General features: G+C 27.0%; 2 protein-coding genes, 1 long non-coding RNA gene and 1 other non-coding gene across 4 annotated transcripts; 1 reads left to right on the top strand and 3 right to left on the bottom strand.

Moving 5' to 3' along the window:
* Positions 1–1975: 1975 nt before the first annotated feature.
* Positions 1976–3569, bottom strand: LOC101250098 (E3 ubiquitin-protein ligase ATL6-like). The gene has a single exon (XM_004252756.5). The coding sequence runs from the start codon at positions 3249–3251 to the stop codon at positions 2130–2132; it is 1122 nt and encodes a 373-aa protein (XP_004252804.2). The 5' UTR covers positions 3252–3569; the 3' UTR covers positions 1976–2129.
* Positions 3570–9925: 6356 nt separating this feature from the next.
* On the bottom strand, positions 9926–10005 carry TRNAL-UAG (transfer RNA leucine (anticodon UAG)). The gene has a single exon. It is a non-coding gene; the product is annotated as a tRNA-Leu (tRNA).
* Positions 10006–11382: 1377 nt separating this feature from the next.
* LOC104645196 (uncharacterized) lies at positions 11383–13603 on the top strand. The gene is made up of 3 exons (XR_739053.4): positions 11383–11897; positions 12381–12720; positions 13362–13603. It is a non-coding gene; the product is annotated as an uncharacterized lncRNA (long non-coding RNA).
* A 1311-nt stretch (positions 13604–14914) lies between these two features.
* LOC101247705 (RING-H2 finger protein ATL54) lies at positions 14915–16433 on the bottom strand. The gene has a single exon (XM_004252665.5). The coding sequence runs from the start codon at positions 16012–16014 to the stop codon at positions 15067–15069; it is 948 nt and encodes a 315-aa protein (XP_004252713.1). The 5' UTR covers positions 16015–16433; the 3' UTR covers positions 14915–15066.
* Positions 16434–26803: the final 10370 nt, after the last annotated feature.

Below are 26803 nucleotides of genomic sequence, written 5' to 3'. Positions count from 1 at the left end.
TTTGATTTAATTGTGCCCTTTAGCAAACTGTTTGTCAGTCACCTTTCTCCCTCAAACTCTCGCTCGCCACTCTCCCTCTCTCGCTCCATCTCTCGCTTTTATACAAATGCATACGTATAAAATGTGTTTATATTTGTATAAAGCGAGAAAAATTGTATACATACATATATTTTCGTTTCACTCTCTCCCTTCTCCCAGATCTCACTCTCCACCCTCGCATCTATCGCTTATACAAACAGAAATGAAATGTATAAATTGTGTTTCTGTTTGTATAAAACGAGAGAAATTGTATATACATGTGCAAATACATATATCCACTTATAATTATATAGTATACAAATATTCCTCTGCCCAATTTTCTTTTGTCTTCTCTCTTTCTCATTTTATAGACACATAAATTATACAATCGATTTGTACATAACTGTTTTCTTTTGTATATGTATAGCGAATTATGCAATTGGTTTCTTTGTATATGTAAACGAATTATACAACTGTTTTTTTTTGTATACGTATAGCAAAATATACATATTTATGTTTGTTATGGAGCACAATTATATAAACTTTACTATAACATACAAATATGAATTTTGTGTTTGCTATATGTGAAAGTTGTTCAATCCTAAAAGATATAAAATAGATAGTTATTCATACCTTCAATATAGAAATATACATTACACAACAAATAAAGAGTCTTAAAACGGATTGAAAGTGAAGATTAAATTGGGTTCAATTAAATATTCTCTTAATATGTGTTATGACTTGAATGAATTGAAATTAAACTCAATTCAAATTATTTTAAACACAACCTTTAAAATTATGAACAAATTAAACGAAAATTATCTATAATTGAACTCATATTTTACGCCTCTAATAAAAAATAATTAGAAAAGGTGAAGTGCTTAATGTCAAAGGAGAGGATGAATCTAAGATAAAGATATATATAGTTGGCCCCTAATGTCATGATGATTCTTCCACTAATGAAGCAAAGTAGATATATATTTCAATAATTTATGAGAGCATATATACTGGACCTAGTAGATTAAAGAAATAATTTGATGAAGCCTTTGAATATGCTTTTGGTTTTTAATTTATAAATTAATATTCCAACTAATGATTTTTTTATTTATTTTAATCATTTTAACTTAAATTCAAATGTTTATAATAAGCATTTTTCTTTAATTTATTCGAATACTTCAATAGTTCTTAACAATTTATTTTAACTCAAAACACTTTAAATGAATCAATTCAGACATGCTTTAAATCTTTTAATGAAATATTTAGTCTAGACAAAAAAAAAAATCTGAATTAGTGGTCGTACCACTTGACCTAAGTGTAAGTGTTAAAGTTAATTAATTTGTAAGTAGTAAAAGAATAGAAAAATTATGTGACCAACAAATTAATATTCTTTATTTATCCGAAATAGTGCATGATAGTTTAAGAAAACCATAGTAAAACGAGAATGTAGGGTTAATTAACATATATATACACACGTTAATACATTTAGGCAAAGAAATTAATATGTATTAAATGTACCAATATAATATATTTCGTTTGTGCACAAATACAAACTATTACTATTATGTTTCATAAATACAAATAAGGCAATGATATTTTTAATAAAAGACAAAATGATAGCGATATACCAAAATTTACCTTATTTTTTGAAATTGATGATTGCAAGAGAGCATTGGGTAGGCAATTTTACATGATGACACTTCAACTATGAAACATTCTAATTTTTGAAGATTTTATTTTTAAAAAAAAATTATACATGAAAGAATTTTGTTTTGACATACAAAATATCTAGGAAATTGCATCATAAAGGAGGTGGTGCACCTTTCTTAATCCGTAACCTCAGTTCATTCGAATTTTAATTATAGAAAATTTTTTAAGAAGGAGCTTTTTTCTTCGAATTTCGAGTAAGACATTAAGAGATATAACTATGTGAACTCTAATTAATCGAGCTCACACCAAATTAAAAACAAAAAAATCGTTTTCCTCTATTTATTTTTGTTATTCGCCATAATTTCCTATTAACTATCCAATCAATCACTATATACAATATATTACTTTTTTTTTATGATAAAGAATCTTTATGTAAAAATTAAAAAAGAAATATGTAAATTTATCTAACTTGAAGGATTAGATCTTAAATAAGTAAAAGATCTTTCTCCCGTTTCCTCCTTTTCCGTCAAACATAACAAACTTAACGGCGACTTAACGGACTTCAACAGATTCTTCGGTTCTTTTTCACTTTTCTCCTCCTTTGACGAACCGGGTTTATTCGATAACAAATTCGGAGTCGATAAAAACTTGAACCGCCCATTTCCCGGTTCGAACCGGTACCCTTTCGATGAACTCCTCTCTAGAGATAAAACTTCACCATTGTTATAAGCTCTACTCAAGCTTAACTCCATCAATCTTTTACGTGCATCCTCCGGTAATTTTAGCGTAAACCTCTCGCAATTTTGACCCGGTTGAATCAACGAATGACCCGTTGAGTGTGATCGATTAAACATACGCGATATATTCGTTCGTCTAGGTGTTGATGATTTTCTTGCAATGCTAATAAAATCAGTAGTTTTCCTTTTTGCATTACTAAAATTCGAAATATTATTAGGCGATGCATTATTTACCTCTCGTGGACCCTGGGGTCCACAATGACTTGTCGTGTGGATATCAATGACAGTGTCAGTAACTGAATTTACATGTTGAGGATTGGTTTGGTTGATTGGTTTGGTTTTGAGATTGGTTCGGCAGACGGGGCAAGTGGTTCGGAAGGCGAGCCAAGCATCGATACATTCGGGGTGAAAAACATGATGACAATTTGGTAAGAGACGGAGAGTTTCTTCCTCTTCGAATTCGTTGAGACAAACCGCGCATTCTAAGATGGATTTGCCTAAATTTAATGATTTGACATCTGAATAGATGAACACTGGAAATGTTTTAATGATCTCAGGATCGAGCCCTCGAGAGATAGGAGAACGATTTCGTAGAAAATGAAAACCTAATGAATGATCGAAGGAATCGGGGCTCATACGACGCATATATATGAAGACACCGGCGAATAGGATTAATACAAGACAAGCAAGTATTACCGCTAACGTTGGGCTAATTTGAACATTTGACGGGTCTATCGAGTGTGTTAACGTTGTTGGAGATATTGATGGTGTGTCTAAGATTGTACCAGCTTCTGCTACTATGCAAAAAAAGCATAAGACGAAATAAAATGTATTCGTCTTACGCTTCATTTTCCTCGAAAAAATAGAGAAATAGTGATGGTTGATGATAATAGGAAAAAAAGGAACTTCAAGTGGAATTGCTTGAGGAAGAGAAAAAGTGAGAGGGAAGAATTTTGAATGTATGATAAGAAAAGGGGAAATATAGATGCATATATACAAAGACAAAATATCATAGGTTATTTTACGTTACTTACAAATTAATATTGTTGAAAGGGAGGACGGGATATGTAATAGGATAACTGAGATTTTTGTAATGTTTGAATCACGAAAAATATTTTATTAGAATTAGTGTCCTAAAAAACTTATATAATATTTATATTTTAAAAATAATCTAATTTCATTATAAATATCGAACAGAGTATAAAAAAGGAATGCCATTGTTTCTTTTTGAAATTTCAGAGTGTGGGGATGAAGAATCTATGACTTGTTATAAATATATTACAAGTAGCCGCCCATGGAAAAATAGATAAAGTTGACTTTGGAGACTAGACACGTTAATATCAAAAATATCTCTAAACTTAATATGTATTATTAATTTTATTTCTAAATTATTGATGGTTTAAAAATATCTTTCTACTTAGCTAATTAAATATAATATACTTTATTAAATGATCTCAAATTTTTGTAGAAGCATAAGATTCTTAACAAAAAACTGAGAGAAGTGTTGAAAACACCATTAAACTTAACGATAATTTATGGAGATATATATATTTTACTCATGTTGCAAGATCATGGGTGTATTTAAATTTTAGTTAGTCATTGATATTTTTAAAGTTGTCAATTGTAAAAGATAAAACTAATTATTAACGCCAAGTTTAGGGATATTTATAATAATTCACTCTAAATATTAAATCTTCCATAAATAATAAATACTATGTTTGGTAATTGATTAGGAGAGAAGTTATCTATGTATACAATTAATATGATGTTTAACTCATACTATAAGGGAATCTACGCAATACTTTGTTTTATGTAAGATAAAAAGTGAAACAATTGATACGTGAATAATTAAGCTTTTTATAATTAATTATTATATAATATAATACATAAATTTTTTCACAATTATATTTCTTTTTAATACTTAATCAAGTGGTGTTACGTAAATTCAAATAATTATATTCTCGTACTTTTAAAATATTTATATAATTCTAATCAACGACGAAACGACCTTCGAGGGTATGAAAAATAAAGCTAAATATTTTGGATATTATAATTCGGATAGTATATGATTGAGGTTAGCAAATTGATATTTTGTTGACAATTATATTAATGGGTTGGGTAAACCTATGATGAACTTGTTTGAAGTTTTTAAAGGACCAAAAAGTCAACATATACATTTTAGGACTAATTTAGTGGTACTCAATGTTGTGTCACCTAATTTTTTAGATAAGAAATTGCTGTTCGACTAGAATTAATTATATGTCTCAATTTACACAACATTATGTTTTAATATTTTCAAAAATAATAATTACTTTTTTATAAAATTAAAAAAATTATTTTTTTCATGATGAAACGATTTATAACTATATAAATATTTAAGATTTATTATAAATTACAATTAAATAATATCACATAAATTAAATCGAACTGTAATCATATATTATCTAGAAAAATAAAGTTCCTAGGAGAAGGTCATAACATTTGACAGATCGTTATTATTAAAATGTGGGTTTGCCTTTTATTTTAAGCCAACCAAATATTGTAGTGCTGCTGTCAATTCCACATATATTTATTTATGTAAAACAAAATTGGAAAATTGAATATAGAAATATTTAATATTGAGATTTATATATAAGAAGAAGTTAAGTGTTTAACAAATCTTGTTTGTTCATCAACTACATGATTTATCTCTTTGTTAAATATGATTAATTTTAATTTGTGTTTGTGTGGTATATTATCATTAAGAATTTACGATATATGATATGAATAAAAGTTAGTGAATATTATTAAGTTAGTGAATATTATTGAACACATAGTTAGTTCAACACAATTTATACAAATAGAGGTTAGACTCTAATTTAATTAATGAATAAACGTCACGTCTCATTAGGAAAAAAAATGCCACGTCTCCCATTCAATAAATATAATGGATATTATATGTAAAAATTCGTGAGATATTAGTTGTTCCAATTTTTTAATTTATTATGAATGAAATTTTAATACATTAATTAGTTTAGGAATTATGTAACTATCTGTCAACTACTCTGTCATCTATCACTAATGACATGTATACTGGAAATATAATACTTAATTTTTTCTTTGGAGATTAATTAGATTTTAATGTTTTTATATTTACTTTTGGTTGAAACTTTGTTATCATCCTATGTTTAATCCAGTTTGTGAGTTGAAGCAATTACAACTTGTATGGTAGATCAATAATATTCGTGAGAATTGAGATTGTGTTAAATCACACTCATAAGAAAGGTTTTCGAATAAATTTTAAATATATGAAAAATTAATTAATTATAAATAAAATCTGAAGAAACAAGAAATTTATTGATAAAACAATATGGAATAGTGCGGGTACAAATTTTTTCCTGCCTTAACTCTTAAGATTTTTCTGTGATTCAAGGACTATATACATATGTATATATATATATATATATATATATAATATGACGTTATTTTTGAAATAGGATAATATGAACCTCCTTGAGATTCAATTTGATCTCAATTGATCTTTGTGAATATTTCATGACCTTGCAAAATATTCGAGATTTCGATCTTTATTAGTATGAGCTTATGAAAATTCGAGACTTCTTTGAAAAAGACAATATTTGTTGTCTTCATGATATCTTTGTGAATATCCAAGAATTTATCAGATATCCGAGATGCATTTTTAATTGAATATATTACCTTTATATAGGCAAGAATTAAGATTTAGGATAGAATAGTCTCAAAAACCCTAATTGAAATAAAACATATTTTGTAGATTACTATAAAATTTCGATGTCTATAAAAAGATCAATTATTACGTAGAAACTCATGAACAACCCCAATCCCAATAAATATATATATTTCAAATAAGTTGATACCTAAAATGGAGTATGGTGAGCATTGACGAAGTCACGAGGGGTTCAATTCTTAGTCACAAAATTATACCGTATAAATAGGATAAATATATTATTATTATTTTTAATTTGATCTATATCTATTACTAAGCATAGTGGAAATCCTAATTTAGTTGCAAAGGGGTTTAAAAATTGCTCTATATGACATTTTAGTAGGTTTTTTTTTAATTATGAAATATGAATTTCTAGCTCCGCCTTAAAATGGCTATTTGTGAAGATTATAATACCTTTCAACTTGAAGCTTAGACTCTTTCTACAGGATTATAATATAATACTATAATGAACTGTGCTTTAAAATATTTTTTATCAACTCAATGAATTTTCTAAAATTTATAATCCATTCTCTAGGGTTGAATAAAAGGTCAAACAATTGAGTGAATATTTCATTTGATACTACTAATTATTTTAATGATTATTAGCTAATTTTTATTCCACATCGTAATCAATTGAGTTTAAAGTGATGTTCAATCACAATCACATGGATCTCTAAGATCAAAATTGACCCTCAATTGAATAAACAAATTAAAGTTGAGAATGGGACTAAAGTAAAATTTAGGGTCGATTTAATCAAGTAATAAAAGCACATCAAATTTTTTAATACTATATAGTTAAAAGTACAATAGTTAAAAAAGAGAGAAGTAATTAGAGTCTTTTCAAAAAGAATATTTGTCTCTTATGAAAGAAGTCACAAGTTTAAATAAGAAGGACAAACACCGTCAGAAAGAGTACTGCTTGTTACTAGAGATTCAATTTATGATGATTATCAGATTAAATGTTTTAAATTTCGATCAATATCATCTTAGGTCTCGTCTACTCATTATATAACAAGTTTGCATTTCAATATTTGAGTGCAAAATTAGAAGATCAACTAGTTGATTTTTGTATATTGAGAAAATGACACCAATTGTATCATATACAAAGAGTGTTTCTTTTTTCATTATTATCATATTATTAATGTCTCCATCTCTAGTTTTCTTCAAACACTTGATCTTCAAAAATGTTTTTTCTTGAGATATATATAACACAACTAAAAGTAGTGGGATTGTGTTAGTCACTAATTCACTACTAACGTGAACAAAGACACGTTGTGCTGGTCAAATAGGACCATGTGAATGAAATCATCACATTTTTTTTTGGAGCAATATATGTATACTTTTATCTATTGTTATACAGTATATATACAACTTAAAACGCGTTTGTACGTATATATACATTGTATGGGTAATGTGTATGTTATGAATAACCATATATAAAATGTATAAACAATGTATACGTAATTTAAAACACACAATCAAAGATGAACGAGGTCGTCTTTTCATCAATTATCAATTTCTTGTAGCAGTTTGAACGAGTTACAGCTATCAACAATCTATATTTCTAAAGTTGATTTATATATCTAAAATTACCTGAAGCAACAAAAACTCCATAATAATGAGCCTTCGTAATTTTCACCCTCTATATTCATCAAAATCTAATTAATCAAGCTTCAATCGAACTCACATGACTTCATAATAGTAACTCTACTCATGATCTAGAAGTTGCTTTTACGTCCATTATTTTTTTGGTTTTCTTGCAAAGAAGTGTTGATAATTCATTAGAATATGTACTTTCAATATTCAATAAAATATATGTATCCTTGATATTCTATTTGACAAAAGTTTAGAGAATTAAAAGGCATAACTTAATCGATTCTGAGACTAAGTTTATGTCATGTGAATTTTTGTTGCCTTGTATCATACGATCTTTTGTTTTGTTTTTCTAGTGTCAAAGTATATGTTAACACTTTTTTTTATATAACTTAAAGTGTTGTGAGTAAAAAATTAATTAAACACCACTAATTTAAGAAACAAAATTAAAGACCCCTTGTAAATTCTTGTTTTAGATGGCCAATTGATAAAGGTCCAGTTGCTTTTTGGGCTTATGTTTACAAGGCCTAGCCAAGAGCCCACATGCTCTTGTACTGCAGCTATTGTCCGTCACTAAAAAGTCGTTTGACGTGAGATATATATAAAGTATAAGATAGAAATAAAACGTATGGTTATTTTATCTTGCTTTTCGTCTGTGCATTTAGTGGAAGTTGATGATGTTTCAAATAAATCACAGAATGTTTCAGTGATCATATAGTAAATGATAAATTATTTCTTGATTTTTCAAACTGAATTACAAGTTAAAAGTACGGAGAAAGTACTTGCCAATTTTAGCACATAAAGAGAAAAATATTTTTTTTCTTCGTCTTCTATCCTTCACATAAATTATGTATTCTTCAAATTTTATATTTTCAAAGAAATCAAAGAATGTTTCAGTGATCATATTGTAAATGATAAATTATTTCTTAATTTTTCAAATTGAACAAGTTAAAAAGTAAACGAAGGGAATACTTACCAATTTTAGCACATAAAAAGAAAACCGTTTTCTTTTTCACATTTTATCCTTCACATAAATTATGTATTCATCAAATTGTATATTTTTCAAGACTTAAAACTAAATATCATCATAAAATACTCGTATCAAACATTATTTCTTAACAGAAGTGCAAACTCGAAACAAAGTAGTAATAGTATAAATTAAGAATTATAGTTAAATTCCCATAATCTTAAAGAAATAAATACAATTTTCTGCCTCTAACCATGCTTTGCGCTAATAAAACATGCTACTAGTATTTAATTAAATTGCCTAAAATAGGGGTAATTTTGGTGCTTTGTTAGATGATGAGTTGTAATTACAAGGACATGTTTAATATAATACTAATTCAAGATTTAATTGACAAAGACAAGGGGAGAAACATAATGAAAATAGGGTTTAGTGTTCACACCTCTAATGACAAAACCTAAGTTTATATTAATTGTAATTAATAGCTCTATTGATAGAATTCTCAAATCAAAATTAAATTTGATTAGAACAAAGATATATAATAAGGGCAAAAAGATTGTTTAGATGTTAATCCTTTGGACCTTACTGAGTCTCAAGAGTCATTTTTGCTTCTCAAATTCTTTTAATAATCATAGATGGTGTCTGAGTTAATTTGTATTGATTTTAATTAATTTTACGTTATATTTACTATAAGTAAAACGAGCTAACTAGTTCGATTACTTGATAACTATATAGAAGTGTAATGAACAAATAGAAGCTAATAGTCCCTTGGGGGACATCTCATAAAATTTGAACGATACAAACAAAAAGTAATATATGTTCAAATATATATAGGTTCTACTTTAAAAAATTTTAATACAAAATTTAACTCTAATTTGTTATAAATAAAATTTAAACGATACAAATAAAAAGTAAGTAATATATGTTTAAATATATATAGATTCTGCTTTAAACAAATTTAAACACAAAATTTAATCTAATTGTCATAATACTTTTTTTTTCACCATCTAATTTGTTATAATACAAACTTTAAAAAAGGATACAAATAAAAAGTAATAATGTTCAAATATATATAGGTTCTACTTTAAACAAATTTAAATACAAAATCTAATATAATTCGTTATAATACAAAATTAAAAAAAGGAAAAAATTGACGAATATATATAGGTTCTACTTTAAATAAATTTAAATACAAAATCTAATATAATTTGTTATAATACAAAATTTAAAAAAGGAAAAAATTGACGGCTGTGGGATTTGAACCCACGCCCTTTCGGACCAGAGCCTAAATCTGGCGCCTTAGACCACTCGGCCAAACCGTCTTATGTACATTATATTGTTTATTTATTTAATATTTATAGACCTCTTTGACCAAGACTTTTAGATATCAAATGAAGGGGGAAAAAAAAACTTTGATTAGTCAATTTAAAGATTTGTTGAGAGTTACATAGGTATTAATATTGCATAGCTTGGTTGTGAGTAAATTATATATTATTGTATGTCGATATTAATTATGTAGAGATAATGTTACCACCTTCTAGATTTGCATAGAATAATACATAGATTTATGAAAACTTATATATGTATTAGATTGCTAAATTGTCAACCAAACATCACATAAATTTTATATACAAATAACTTATTTCATTTTTATCCATCAAACATCATATAAGTTATATAAAAATTAATATATGAATAACTTGTTTCTTATTAAGCTATTAAATAACCAGTTAATTCATAAATATTCCTTATAAATTTGATAATTTGATGATAAAATCATCCAAACAGACGATTCATACCCTCGAAAAACTTAAACTCAAGACCACCTATAAATAAAAATAAAGAAAACTTTACCGCTTCACATAACTTGTTGATGAGTTTTGTTAAAGTGTGTACATATCGCTTAATTTGTCTTGAAAAATCTAAAAGGAATCGTACCTATAGCATTAAAATATTAATAAGAGTTAATTAAGTTGCATTATCTCTATTTATCGTCTTCTTGATAAAGTATTCAATTAAATAAGTCCCTCATCGAATATATTAAACTGATATTTTAATGATACATTCAAAAGTATATGCCTATTGGAATATATAATATTTTGGATTTTTCTTTTTATTATTATGTCATTTATTTTGGAAAAGAAAATGAATCAACATAGCTCAAGAAGAACAAAAACCAAATAAATGTCATATTTGCAAAGCTAATTTATTAATATAATCTAAATGTTAAAAATTAATTAATCCTAGTAATAGTTGATTAATTTTGTTTTCAACTCATGTGTGTACTTGATAATTTCAGGATTACCCGGTGACCTTGTCTGAATTCCATTTTCACTAATTAATTATTAATTGTGGCATTTGTCTTGTGCTCATTTATGTTAGTCTACCTTAGGTCCCACAACAAATTATTGTAAAGAATTTTTAATTGCTTTGATTATCGTATTATATGTTTTTTTACTATTTTCTTTTTCATTATGTTCAGCATGACTACGTACTTTACTATCGTATTGATTTTCATTTTTATGCTTGATTTATTATGTTTTAATTATTTAAGCTAAGTGTCTATTGAACTCTTCACTTTCACAAGGTAAAACTGAGACTGCATTAGCATCATTGAATTACGCTGAATAGGTTGTTGTACGTTGTTATATTATTTGTGTAAAGAATTCTTATAATCCCAAGTTTTATTTGCTTGCTTTGAACTCATATACTACTACAAAAGCCACAAAAGTTTAATGTGCAAATTCAAGAGCTCTCTTAACTTCTCTCTCTTCTCCAATTATTTTCTCTCACTTTCTTGGCCTTTAATTTCTAACATATGTTAGGGAGAAAAAGGTAAATAAAAAAAATTAGAATCATGGCATTACCCTCAAGAACAATATAATGGCTATGTTTGTAAAGAATTTTATGGCTATGAAATGCAAGAAAGTTCCATTCTTGACAACAATTATGAGTACACTTCATCTTGTAATTATTCAATGATGCAAAATCAAGTGAAATTAGGAGATTGCAATATTATTGAGGAGGATAGTAATAATATGCTATTTTTGAAGAGTTCATCACCAAATTCAAATTCTTTAAGATGTTGCACGAAGAAAAGGAAAATAAAGATGAAAGAATGATACATATAGCTATGAAGCGAAATCAACGAAAACAAATGAATAATTATCTTACTCTCCTTCAATCTTTGATCTCATCTTCACATGTTCAAAGGGTTCGTTTTCTTCTTCTCCTTTTTTTTTTAATAAAAGTTATTTCAATCGATCGTCTTATATGAATTTGACCTTTAAAAATAAAAAATGTATATTCAATTACTATTTTTTTAATGAAGTTTCTCTTTGTTTCTTAAAAATAAAATTACACCTATTTTCAAGTTGATTAGAGTAATTACTTGGTCAAATTAAGCTATGTAATTACTAGGAATATCAATTACATTCAAGTCTAATTTGGCCATCAAATTTGAAGTACTAGTAAAATACTAATATTGCTTTGAGTTGGATTTTAAGTTAAACAATATTTTTTTATCTCTAAACACAGTTTCAATTTCAATCTAAAATAACTTCATTTTCTAATTAAATTCAACAAAGACATCATCCAATTCTTTAATAATATTTTCGTATTTCTAGGGATTTATCCTGTTATATAGTTTATTTAGTTATGATGAAATTAATTAAAGAGAAATCTTTATTAATGTCAGGCAGACCAAGCATCAATAATTGGAGGAGCCATAAACTTTGTAAAAGAGCTAGAGCATAATCTCCAAACTCTACGAGCCAAAAAAAATATTAATTTCTCATATCGAAAAAAATAATATATTATTATCGTCATTTTTCACTGATTTCTTCTCCTTCCCAAAATAGTCGAATTGTTCAAGTGAATTAAGTAGAGGGTCATGTCAACCTCAAATACTCACAAAGAGAAGACCAAAACAACTCATGAACATAGTAGTTGGCCTTCAATGCTTGTGGCTTACAATTCTTCACCTTAATGTCACTACTATTCATAACCAAATTGTTCTTTGCTCCATAAGTGCTAAGGTTTGTTATTATTATTTTTGTATCTCTCCCTATTATATTTTGTACTTATATACTCGCATTCTGTGTTTATATCAAATTAAAATAATGTCATCATGAGAGTCACGATGAAATTAGAATAAGATACATAAGCCTAACTTTTTTAGGTCATTAATCCCACTTTTTATGGACAAATAGTTGTAGTCTTTTTTGAATTTAACTCAACTTTCAAGATTTTTAACACTACAATATTACTCTTACTAGTTAAAGTAAATAACTTATCTTCTTTTCAAATTTATCTAAAAATATATTTGGTGTGATGTCATAGTGTAATTTTTTTTAATACTTACTGGTGTTACAAGTCAAATATCTCTTGTAAATGATATGATTGTCAAAATTTCTCTATTAGGTGCAAAATGCATGAAATGTCCAAATTTTTGATGTTAATATTACTTGTCCCTAACTTTTTATAAAAAAAAATTCTTTGCTTTTGATCACTTTAAAAAAAAAACGAAATTCCATCTTGACATGATAAATAGTAATGTCACCTGTAGAGTATATATATATATATATATATAAATTCTTTTTCATTTACAAATCAAATGTTTCATATATATTTCTAATTCATATATATTGTGTGAAATATGGATGAAAATTTGGAACAGCTAGAGGAAGGGTGCCAATTGACAACAATAGAAGAAATCTCTCATGCTGTTAACCAATTATTGGGTAGAATTCAAGAAGAGGAGGCTACTTCAAGTTCAAACTAATTATTTTTTCTCAATATAATAGCTTTTGTTTATTTAATTTCTATATGTATCATCTTTTCTTTCTTTTTAATCATTTTTATTAGTTTACTACTACCTTCTTAATCATTATAAATTTATAATTACTACCTTTCATAGTCTCAAGGAGAATGATTAAATTATCTTGACATAAAATAATTCTAGTGTGTGGCAAATTGATTTGAAATTCTAGATAGATGTAGTCCAAAGTCCAAATCCTTTCACTCAAGGGTGGATATAAATATTGAAAACTTAGATCGAACTGAATTTATTTCATTCTTCAATTTTCAGTATTATAATTCAGTTTCTATATAATTTTTCTAAATGTTTAGGTTTAATGGACCTTGAAATTATGTATTTGATTCTTCGATAGTACAGAAGTTTAATAATCATTATTCAAATTTCATACTCGAATTCAAAGTCTCGTGCCCGTAAATTTCAAATCAAGTCGTAAGCCAATAGCCCATTCCAAAAATTAAGAAATCGAACTAAATGAATCGAACTTTTCAAAAATCAAATCAAAATTCAAAAGAATGAAACTGAAGAACCGAAAACCTCACTTGTCATCTTAATGAAACCTAGCTAGCCTAGAAGATATATTTACACACATTTAATTGTCTTTATGAAGTCTACCTAATCTAGTTATTTTTAGGAGAACACGTCTAGAATAGGGGATTGTCAAGTCTACGTTAATCAAATTGACATATTACATAATTCAATGTATTTTTTATTCCATATACAATAATATAATATATAATTTTTTCATAATTTATCAATATATTAGTTTTACAGATTTTTTGATTACCAATCAAGCATTTTATTCATTTTATATATGAATAATTTGTTATTTATCTATCTATCAAACGTCATATAAATTATATAAAAAAACTTAATACATAAATAATTTATTTCTTATCCAACAATTAAACGAGTCCTTAATGTTTGTTATCTCAGCTTACTATACTACTTTTAATAAACTTAATAAAATAAAATAAAATTCAAGATATTTTCCAAAACAAAGATTAATTACGTAGATATTAATGAGCATGTTGCAATGTGCTAATTAGATATCTAATTTCCAATTAATTAATAGGGTGCCTTGCTGGAATCTCTTGTGCCACCCAAATACTTGGGCCAAGGGGGAGAGGAGCTGGGTAGGGTAAATTTATTTAGTAATTTTTTTCGACTTCGTATTAAAATGGACTCGAACCTAATATTTATGATCAAAATGAAAGAGTATTTATAATTCTCTCATAATCCTTATTCGTGAATGGATAACATTTAGACATACTCAATATTAACAATTTTTTTCTTAAACTCAAGTCTGATTCACGAAAAAGTAAATATGCCTCATTTTTTAGATGATAAACATATATGTACTTTATTTGTTAATCGAGAAGGTTATATACATACCACTTTTACAACGATGTATATAGCCACAAAATATTTAATTTATAAACTAAACTTTTTCTCATACATATACAACAAAGTGCAAGTCTCAGTAAGACTTTAGTCCTTGCATCAATTACAATAAAGCCCATGTCTCTCATCTTTTTTTCTTTTCTTTTTTTAGTTTGTTCGGATTTCATATTAGAGCCTCGTTTCTCTTGCTTTTCGGAAAAAAGGACCTCCCACCATAAGAAAATGATCTTTTCATTGAAGAAGCACTGTCCATAACCCTTTGGATTCTTGAATTTGAACTTGTTCCCTCATTTGTTTTTGTCTCAACACACTTTTTTGTAGCAATTGAAGAACCCATAGATACGGACCTTCGCATTTTTTGTAATATTTCATCCTCTTTTTTCGATGTTTCATCATCATCATCGTTATCATCGTTCTCTACATTCGTGTTTTCTTGAAATTCCCCTTCTCTAGCCTCACTGTTGTTGTTCGTTTCTACAATTGAACCAATATCATCATTAGTACTCGATATGGGAGCGATTATTGATGATCCCACGGGTGCAGCAACAGTGTTGGAGATGATTGGAGCACGACACAATGGGCAATTAACGTGTGATCTAAGCCACGTATCGATACAATCGATGTGAAATGCATGATTACATTTAGGTAACAACTTAAGTGATTCGTCATCTTGAAATTCATTCAAACAAACAGCGCACTCTGTTCCATCAACTAAACCATCCCCTGTTTTGTACTTGAAAATTGTGATCAAATTGACAAAAGAAACTTCAATCCCTATAGTATCGATGTACCAAATTGGATGATGAATAATCGACTCATCGTTATCGCCTTCTCCTCTCGTTCTTCTACGATTCCAATTCGAGCAATTTCTTACAATGATTATGTAGTAGGTAAGGAGTAGGAACAAGCTAACAAATAACGCGATGGATATAATAATATAAGGTAAAATGTTCTGAACAACTTTGTTGTTCGATTCGATTGTTGGTGGTGGTGGTGGGATGTAAAAGTTTATATTAGGGTATGGATAGCAACCATAAGGACATGTTGAGTCACAAATATTATGGCAATTTGTAGTTTGGTTTGAAGTTGGAAATAACATTCTTGGCCTCATGGCCAATGACAAGATCAAAAGAAAATTGTGAATATATTGAAAAGGGGGTGTTTGGTATGAATAAAAATAATGAAGTTAGGTTAAGTTGTGGATAGAAAATGATGATGATTTAATTGAGAAGTCATTGTGAGCCATGTATATAAAATGTATATCAATAATGTGTAGTTGTCAAGTAGGAAGCGTAGCTAGGTAGTTTTTTGAAAAACTCCTACTCCTCACAATATATATATATATAGCACGTTTGGTTTTACAAAATAAAATAAAATAAATAATTATTGTGATACAAAACAACACTTGGGGTTGCTTTGGTGTAAAGAAATTATTTCGAGATTAATAATTTTTGAATAAGTTATTTTACTGTGTATATGAAATAATTTATTCATTACTAAAGTATATCTGATTTCATCGCAAATTAAAAATAAAAACGTGTCATATATATAACTATGTCTGATTCATTTTACTTGTCATAATTTACTGATTTAATATACTTGTCATTTATAAAATTAAAATAGAATAATATTTTTTTTATCTTAACTTTTACTGTGATAAATAGGGTTATGCAGAGATGACAAGTTGAAAGGAAAACTACTATTTAATTTATATCAAATAATAAATAAAATTTATTGGTATAATTATCTTTTTAATTACTTCTTATGTCTTATATTATTTGACCCACATTTCTTTTTTAGTTGACTCAAAATAAATGTTATTTTTCTATAATTAAAAAGAATTTAACTTTGTTTTTTCATTCTTAATAAAATAATTCATAACTACGTAAAAATTGCATTTAAACCACAAATTTTAAAAGTATTAACACATTTATTTCTTTTTCTTCACTTTGCATCAAATCCAAATGATATTTCCTTCATTTTAATTTATTTTTTGGCCTTTCCTTTTAAGTTCATTCAAAATAATTTTTTTTGGTTAGCCGTGTGGAATTTATTTTTTAATGTCATATTTAAAATCAGAAAATTAAATTTTATAAGCATTTTGGATACATTTTGCATATTTTTAATTTAAATTGTAATATTTTTAAAAGAAATTATTTTTTTAAGGTTATATCAAATTAAAATCAAATAAATAATTTAAATCGAATAAAATAATTAACTTTTTAAAAGATTTGAAAATGTCAAATATGACTGAGAGAGTAGAATAGATTTGGTCAATTGGATAAAGATAAAAGGTGGTATACAATTTATCAAGGGCCACACAATTTATTTAGCAAAAGGAGAGTAATGTTATAAAAGTCAAATATTTAAAGGTCAATTAAAAGTAAATTTTGTGTCAGAGAGTCAAGCTAAAGATGAACAAAATAATTTGAATATAATTTAATGTACACAAATTCTATAACAACAATTTTAACAAATCAATAAAATTTTATTAGGTGATAGTTCGTAGAGGATTAAATATATGTAGATTTTATCATAATTTCATAGAGATAAATAAATTATTTTCGAAAAAAGCTTCAGTTCAAATATATTAAATTCAAAAAATAAACTAATAAAATCGTGAAAATAATATAGAAGTTTTATAAAACAATAATGTAATGAAATTAGTATACTGCTTGTACTAGTACAGACACTAATAAACTTAAGCAAAACGCATTTTAATCCAACTAGCCTAAAACGTCACATATACTTCTTTCGATCTAAAGTTATGTAACATTTATTATAAAGATAATCGTATAAGAAAAAGATATTTAAACCATATAATTACAATATAATTGGAAAAGGTTTAAAAATATTTTTGAATTATTCGAAATAGCTTAAATATACCCTTGAACGATATTTCGGTTCAAATATATTCTTTTCCTCAAATTATAGGGTCAAAAATACCCTTCTCATTAACAGGGTCTGTTAAACGTCACTTGGACATTCAAATCATACAATTACAATATAATCGAAAGAGGTTCAGAAATACCCTTAAACTATTTGAAATAGCTCAATATACCCTTGAACTATATTTTGGCTCAAATATACCCTTTTCGTATAACTAAAGAGTCAAAAATATCCTTCTCATTAACAAGATCTGTTAAACGCCACTTGGATGCCATGTGGAGCCACATAAACCAATAGAGTTCCACTTAGGTCACGTAGAAAATAAACTTACCCCTAGTTTCTCCAATTTTCTCTATTTTCCTTAGAATTTATAAACGATTTCACTGAATAACATAGGACTTGTTAGAACCCCTTTCCTTTATAACTTATGTATTTTGTGAAATCGTTCTAAAGAAATGGGGAAACGAGGAAAAGGGGTTTTATGTCTTCAACGAAATCGTTTCTAAATTCTACGGAAAATGGAGAAAATTGAAAGAAATTAGGGGTAGTCTACGAGGCATGAGTGGAATTCTATTGGCTTTGGTGGCATACCATGTGACATCCACATGACATCTAAGTGACGTTTAACCGATTCTGTTAATGAGAAAGATATTTTTGATCCTATAATTTGACGGTAAGAATATATTTAAGTCGAAATATAATTTAAGAATATATTTAAACTATTTATATAATACAACTATACAAGTACATTACTAATACCTCATGGCACAATGCACATCTTGACAAATTCTACATTTTGAAATTATTTATGACAATCCTTTATATACTCCTTTAAATAATTTGTACCTAAAAAAAACATTGACTTTGTAGTTTATATGTGATTATTGCTTCCGACAAAAGTACTGATTCTAAATAGATTTGAGGATTCTTGTATAAAGGATAAAGGAAAATATTAAAATAGGGAAGATTTTACTTATTTTCATTTTTAATAAATCCACACATTTGTTTTAAAATATTTAAATCATTCATTCCTTATTTCCTTTTTCATTCTATATAAAAAAATTTAATACTCGTCAACTTCATATTCAATCGAATCATATTAAAACCTCTAGTTAAAATTGAAAAATTACTTTATCATTCCATTGCGATCTTATTAATTGGTAAATTCCTATTTTTCTTCTAATGTAATGGGTGGAACTATGATGACTAGAAAAATTATTAGAATTATTTATTCTTCTTTTCTTCTTTTTTCCCCCCTTTTGGTCCTCTTAGTCTTTGTAATAATGAGTAGTACATATTTAGCTTATATTTGACTTAATTTCGTTGAAAAAGGATCAATTTGGCCATAAATACTATTATTTCATTCGTCTCATGTTACGTGATAGCGTTTGATTTGACTTTTTGAAAAAATATTTGTACTCTCAAATAATCTTTAGATATTTATGTGGCGATGATAAAATTAAAATTTTAAATTTTAAAAAATAACTTATTGTTATAAACAATTTGTGTTATAGTAAATGTGTAATTATGTGGAGTCCTTGTAGGATATGGTTAGGAGTCCTACTTGGGGACCAAGTAAGGTTTTCCCTATAAATAAAGAGTTTTCCTTCATTGTAAAGAAGATTGATGAAAGATCAATGAATCCTGAATATACTTCAAGAGAAATAAGAGTCTTTTCTCTTCTCCGTACTTTCTTCTTCTTCTAATTTCATATAGTTTCATAACACGTTATCAGCACGATTGTTCTATTCTTAAAGAATTATGAAGAAGACGAAAAAAGTGCATAAGTTATGCAATAAGATTCTTATATCTTCAAGGTATGATTTATCTTTATGTTATAATTATTTGTGTGATAGATCTGGAGGTACCATCTAAAGTAAGTATTTAAAGAGATTTGTTGACTTTTTATACGTTTAATTTTAATCGATTGGAAAGAGAATTCCTTAATTTATTTTAATAATTGAATAAACACAATTAAGTGAAAGGTATGTTTTCCACCTTTATATGAGGTATGTGATCTATTAAGCTATATTTATTAACTACTAATGTTGATTATAATAAATCAATAATCTCAATTTTGTGTGTAATTATAATGTATGATCATATTGATGATCATCAAAAGTGATAAAATTATAATATTTTGAAGGTTTGAGGTTGAGCCTCTGGGTAAGACGATAGATTTATCGCACCAAAAGAATATGACGATGGATTTATGTCCAATCGCAAAAAGAGGGTAAGACATTGGGTTAAAGTCCTGATGCACCATGATGATACGATATTGGGTTCAAGATCCATCAATTTATGACCTAAAACATTTTTATATGGATAAGACATTGAATGTCAGTCTCAATGCACCATATTGATGATATAATAATGACTAAAGAAAAACTAGTGTGTTTTTGATGAGAAGTCATGAAATTTACTGAATTTGCTTCATTACGTAAAGTCAATATGGTTGTAGTGCATAATATGTCTGAAAGAGGACAAGTGATTGAATAATGCACTTAGATATTGAATGAGGTACTAAAGCTATCATTATTTGATATGCTCACATATTTGTGTTTCATTCATGAAGCATGAGAAATTTTGATAAATGGTAAAAATATAAATTCATTCTTTAAAGGGAATGAGGTGTAAGCCACCATGCTAGGCATGAGAAAGATTGCAAAAATATTAGCACAAATAATATGTTACATGCACAATTTTCTTCAGATTAGTTCATTCAATGATGGGATCATGACTCACCTAAAGGGTGAAGTAATTGAGAATAAATAAATCTGAAAATTACTCTTGGAGTAATAAAATTGAAATTTACTCATATAATAGTAAATTGGAAATTTACTAAAGCAAAAGGCGCATGACGTAGTAAACTTGGAGTTTACAAGTACTACTAATTTTATTAGTTGGCATGAATAATTTGATCATTCCAAAGATGTGCATACTGAGTAATGGACATACATTGAAAAACTAGAAGATTCTTCAAGAATTCTTTTGTTGTTTGTTCTCATGACAAGTTGATTGGATCAATTAATGTTGAGATTAAATCTCTAAATTCTGAAAGGTATAATAGGTGAATATGGGCTCATTCACCTATCATGTGATATGATAAAAAGATGCATCAATAAGATAATCACATGTGTGTTTGTTGTCAACTTGCAGTTTGACATTCACAAAATTATTTGTGCAAGATAATTGTAAAAAAAACAAACTTTCAGAATATGAAATCAAGATAATTCATCTTGATAATATTGATAAATATATAAGATGATGTGACATTAAATGTCTCACATAGTGAATCATTGCTTATGAAAATAAAGTTTCATATGTTGATCTGAAATATGATATTACATACAAACATAATTGTATGAATCAAACCATAAGTTATGATCAATTTTTTTTGTTAATTGATTTATGGTCAGGGACCAAATAGTTTTCATCTGATAATTTTGATGTGCAGTATATGATTAATGAATATACTATGATGCACAAAGATAGATTCTCCAAAAGATTGAGATATATGTTAGTTTGTCTAACATAAGGGGGAGATTAGAAGCAACACAAAAGTTGTAAATACTCCTATTGAATGTCCCTTAAGGATAAAGTCTATGACATGCATGAAGCATGATAGACTAATCAATTCTAAATAAAATAATCCTTGAAAAAGGGGGAGGATCAAAGAATCAAAATGATCATAATAAGGAGACAATGTGCTCTTGGAGAGCCTACGACATAACACTTTATGAAACCTCATGAGAGGGTAGCTACCTAAAAATAATGAAGTGATGAGATCTCAATAAGTTTTGTCGTGTTGTGAATCGATACAAAATGGTTTATCGTTGACGATATCTTTAATACAATAGCGCGCGATATTGTAAAAGATTATGAGGATATGAATTTTACATCTATTAAAGCATGCTTGTGTAGAAATCATTATCAAGTGGTAAGCGTAAAGTTTATTTGACTTGCAATCTAGGCACTAAAAGATGTCATACATCTAATATTGAATGTTGTTACTTGACAAAACTAATATGAAAATATCCAATGGGTTCAAAATCTAAAGCATATACATGTTTTTGGAAAACTTATTTATCATCCTCATAAGAATTAAATAGATTCAAAATGCATAGAGCATATACAAGTATTATCATGCAAGTTGATGACTAGAATTGAAACTCTTGGCAATAGATTATTTGCTTAAGAAATTGAAGTAAGTAACTTCCAGAAATCTTTGACCCTGAAGGAAAGATTCATAAAAGCAGATAGAAGAAAACATATTTCATCAAGGTTTTTCTACACTCATGAGCTCCCAAGAATGGTGATATCGACATGCAAGAGGTATGTTCAAATAACATTATTGTTGATTTATTCACCAAGTCTCTATCAACTACAACTTTCAAGAAGATGATGCACAAGCTTGAAAAATGAAGATTCTAGTCTCTAAATTGATGTTCTCATAAAAGGGAGTTAATACACGATGCACTCTTTTTCCCTCACAAGGTTTTGTCCCACTGGATTTTCCTTGTAAGGTTTTTAATGAGGCATCCATAACGTATTATTAGATATGTGTACTCTTTTTCCTTCACTAGATTTTTTTCCCACTGGGTTTTATCTAGTAAGGTTTTAACGAGGCACATAATCTATCGACATTCAAGGGGGAGTGTTATAAACAATTTGTGTTATAGTGAATGTCTAATTATGTGGAGTCCTTGTAGGATATGGTTAGGAGTCCTACTTGGGGACCAAGTAAGGTTTTCCCTATAAATAAAGAGTTTTCCTTCATTGTAAAGAAGATTGGTGAAAGATCAATAAATCCTGAATATACTTCAAGAGAAATAAGAGTCTTTTCTCTTCTCCGTACATTCTTCTTCTTCTAATTTCATATAGTTTCATAACACTTATAACTTATTTTCCAACTCATTTTAATTTATATAAGTATTACATTTCGATTCTGAATATATCGTCCATCATTCGTTTCTTTTTCTAAAAATATATTTTATACTAAAGAAGAATAAATTGTTCACGGAAGAACTAAATATATCTTTCATGTATTTATTTTTGTAAAAATAGCATCATGACTCACTTATATCCTTTTTGACTAATGGCCAAAATTGAATTTTAAGAAAATTTATTTAAAATGTATGTGATATTTTAGTATGGTCCCAATATTAGATTGTGACCCCAATTGAATAACTTCACTTAACCAATTTTTTGAATTATCTAAGACAAACTCTCACATGACTTTTTTTTTTTATTTATGCTTATAAAATTTATTTTTTGTGAAAAAAATTGACCTCCGAAAATCAAAAGAGATCAGTAGAAAAATCTACCTTAAAAGATAGTTCATGAGAAATATTGTTTAAGATTATTTCTAACGTTCGACTTCTATGGGTAGATTATTTTTTGCACCAAGAGCCCCAAAAATATTGCAAATCGACCTCTCAAAGGTAGGGACGTACACCATTTGGATTAAATCAAAAATCAAATCAAATCAAACCGAATTCTAATTAGGATCGATTTTTTGGATTCTTGATTTGGTTTTTGGATTTGTAATTTACTTTGTTTGTTTTTTTGGTTTGATTTCGGTTTTAAAAATTAAAAACCGAAAAATTATATATATATATGTGTGTGTGTGTGTGTATATATATATGTGTGTATATATACACACACATACATATATATATATATATATACCAAACAATTAAAAGGGCATTAGTGAGCTATAAAACATAGCCATAGGAGCAACAAGGCCAAGAATGAGAAACAATATTATCAATTTTGTAGCAAAATTTTTCATTTTCATTTTGAAGGATGCATGCTTGTGACTAAATATAATGCATAGTGTGTATATTAATCTTGGTCAAGCCACTTGGCTTTGATTAATTGTGTTGTTGCCACTTGAGCAACTTTGACACAATTTATAGCCAAAAATTTAAATTAGCATTTAGTGTTGAGGGCTAAAACGTTTGTCCTTGTTGTTATAATAATTGACAATTCAGAATATCATCAAGACATATATGTAATTCAAAGAAAAGTAATGTTTTCATATTTATCACTTGACGTTAGGGATGATCAATTATGACTTGAATAATTTTAATCTAATTTTTAGAATTCAGTTAGAGCTAAAATTCATAATATGCATGACATAAAAAGCAAGATCCATCTCAATTCTTAAACGTACTAGTCCTAGGCGTCCGAAAGAAGGGACGGGGTGAAGAGTCCTGTATAAGGGGCCTCTAAAAGATGAGTATTGTGATATTAATATTTTGAATATGATATGAAAAATTCTCACCTCTCGAGGACTTAACCGATTGAAACCTCCTTCCGCATTTGAAAAAACTATTTTTAGTAATTTGATCTGTAAATGATCTACAAAAATCAATTCTACCACCAAATTTTTAGTCAACTGCTTTCTTTACCTAATCAAGAAAAGTGTTTTCATATTAACTCTAGTTTTATAATTATTAATCAGCCAGAAATGGGCTAAAATCTGAAAGATGACCACATGGTGAGTATTAGCTTAGGTGTGAGAAGCAACTAATTTATGGTTAGGCAAGAAGGCTACTTAAATTATATAATTAGATATATTTCACTAATATATTATTATTATTATTTATACATTCAAATTAAAATCTTTCCGTCATATATTATAGAAAGATACATGTACTTTTATTATCGGATTCACTACCGTTTACAGTTTCTTCTCTCGTTTTATGTAGATATATGCATATGTTTTTAGAAAAATACTTTTTACTTGTAACAAAATTTTCTTTTAAAATAATTTTTTCTTGTTTCTGTTATATTCGATACATAATTAAAAAAATTTAATATACATATCAACACAAAACCAGAAAAATAAATAAATAAATTAGGAGTAGAGCGTTAGAATTACTGGGATAAGATTTTAACTCTTTTTTTAAAAAAAAAATATAAAAAAGAAATTAGAATTAATTCTAGGTATGGAATTAAAAAAACAAAAGGTATAATTTAAATATACTTTTGATACTTTTATCTCTATTTTATAAATTAAACTTAGTAATCAAGTTCCCATTTGCAAATAATAATTTCAGTGTTTTATGAGTGAATTTTCATGATTAAATATTAATTTTTTTAAAAGTAATAATAGAAAACTACTATAACTGACTGACAAACCCATTTTTGCCAATTTCCTCGGTCCAATTAATTGGTCGACATAGTCGTTTAGCGGTTGACAGGTGTGTATCGATCGATTTGGATCGATATTAAAATTTATAATTTTGAATTATTGATATTGTTCGTAATTATAATAATAGTTATTAAATCATTGAAATAGTAATCTTATTGATTATTGATTTATTTATTATTAATTATTATTAATTCAGTTATCAATTAAATTGTTAAGATTTAACATGAAAAAATTTATTAAAATCACTTTAAAATAAAGTGACAAACTAAATAAATTATACACAAGAGTTCACATATTACATCTTGCTTAAAATTGACACATTGTAAAATAATTAAGAGTGTCTGACAGTTAGAAATAAAAATATGATATAAATATAATTTATTAAGAAAAACTTGTATAAATATATTATATTAATAAAATATTTATCATATGTAGCAATAATATTTTTTTTCAATAGACACTTATAATACAATTTTAATGTATATTATAGAGAAAAATTTATAAAATACGATCAATACAAGTTTTATTAATTTATATATAAAATTTAAAATCTTAAATAACCGATAATTCAATAATTTTTTTTTTAAAAAAAAACTATTTTTTATCGAAATAATTAAACCAATAACTCGATATTAGTAAACCAATAGTTTGATTTTGAACAACTCTAAATATTATAATAATAAGTTACTAGAATCATTAAAAGTTATTATCATGTATTAAGTGTTTGTAAAATTAAATTAATCGAACTCCAAAACAATAACGAACGCAAAAAAGAATTGAAAATAAAGTTTCCTCGATGTACGTAGCTGCTTTATAGGCGATTGATCATCGTCGACGTAGTCTTTTCTTTTTGTTTCTCTTTTTGGCCAATGGTGCACGCCCAACACTTGTTTCTTACTAATTTATTTGTATAGAAATAAACAATTCGCCTTTCGAATAATTTACGTGATATATTTTGCTTTTGAAAATATATATTATATAAATTTTAATTAATATTATTTTTGCGCGAGTAACTTATAATAATTTTTGAATATTTAAATTATTTATAACTCGTAATATTAATAAATGTGTCAGATAAATTGAAGGAGAGAACGATAGATTAATTTAATTAATGAATATATGAAAAGTGTGTATTTAATTAATTAGTATATATTTTATTTTATTAGAACACGTAGATTTTTTACCTATATATAGTTTGTTCGAGTGACATATGAAAGAATTGGAGTATTGTGGGGAAAATTAATTTCAGAAGAAAAACATGCATTAGATTTCTTCATGAATAAATCTGTAAGTCCAAACTGATTTCACTATTCTTTTCTCAAGTTTGATTTTGTTGCTCTCGATGACTCGTGAAGTTAGAGTTTTAAGTTTATCGGATATTTAATCTTTTAGTTATTTAAAAATATTTAGTTTCAAAATAAATATAAAGTTTCCGTTAAAAAATTAGAATGTAGAAAACTTCTAGCTCCGATTGTGTAAAAGATTTTGGTTTATTAAGCATATCTGTTGGTTGTTTTTCCGAATCGTCTGTATTGTTTATTGCGATAGTGAAATAAAAAATTTCGTTAGAAATATTCACCTTCGATATCTATAATTATATCATCCTAACACTTAGTATTGGTACACTTTATACTAAAAGGATTTGATTTCATTTTGCAGTAAATATAATATATACGCTCCTAATTTGATTTTTATTGACATTTATATTTTTAAATTTCGGACATGCGCAACTAAACACATCAACATGGATATAAAATTAAATAAATAGACGCAAACTTCCTCAAACTCCCTACCTGACACTTGCGTTTGAACATACATGAAATCTCAGAGACCCAACTTAAACGACATA

The sequence above is a fragment of the Solanum lycopersicum genome, chromosome 12, assembly GCF_036512215.1.
Source record: "Solanum lycopersicum chromosome 12, SLM_r2.1".
In the NCBI taxonomy this organism is placed as follows: Eukaryota; Viridiplantae; Streptophyta; class Magnoliopsida; order Solanales; family Solanaceae; genus Solanum; species Solanum lycopersicum.
Note: the sequence above shows the minus strand (reverse complement) of the source record. Positions and strands in the feature narration are given on the sequence as shown.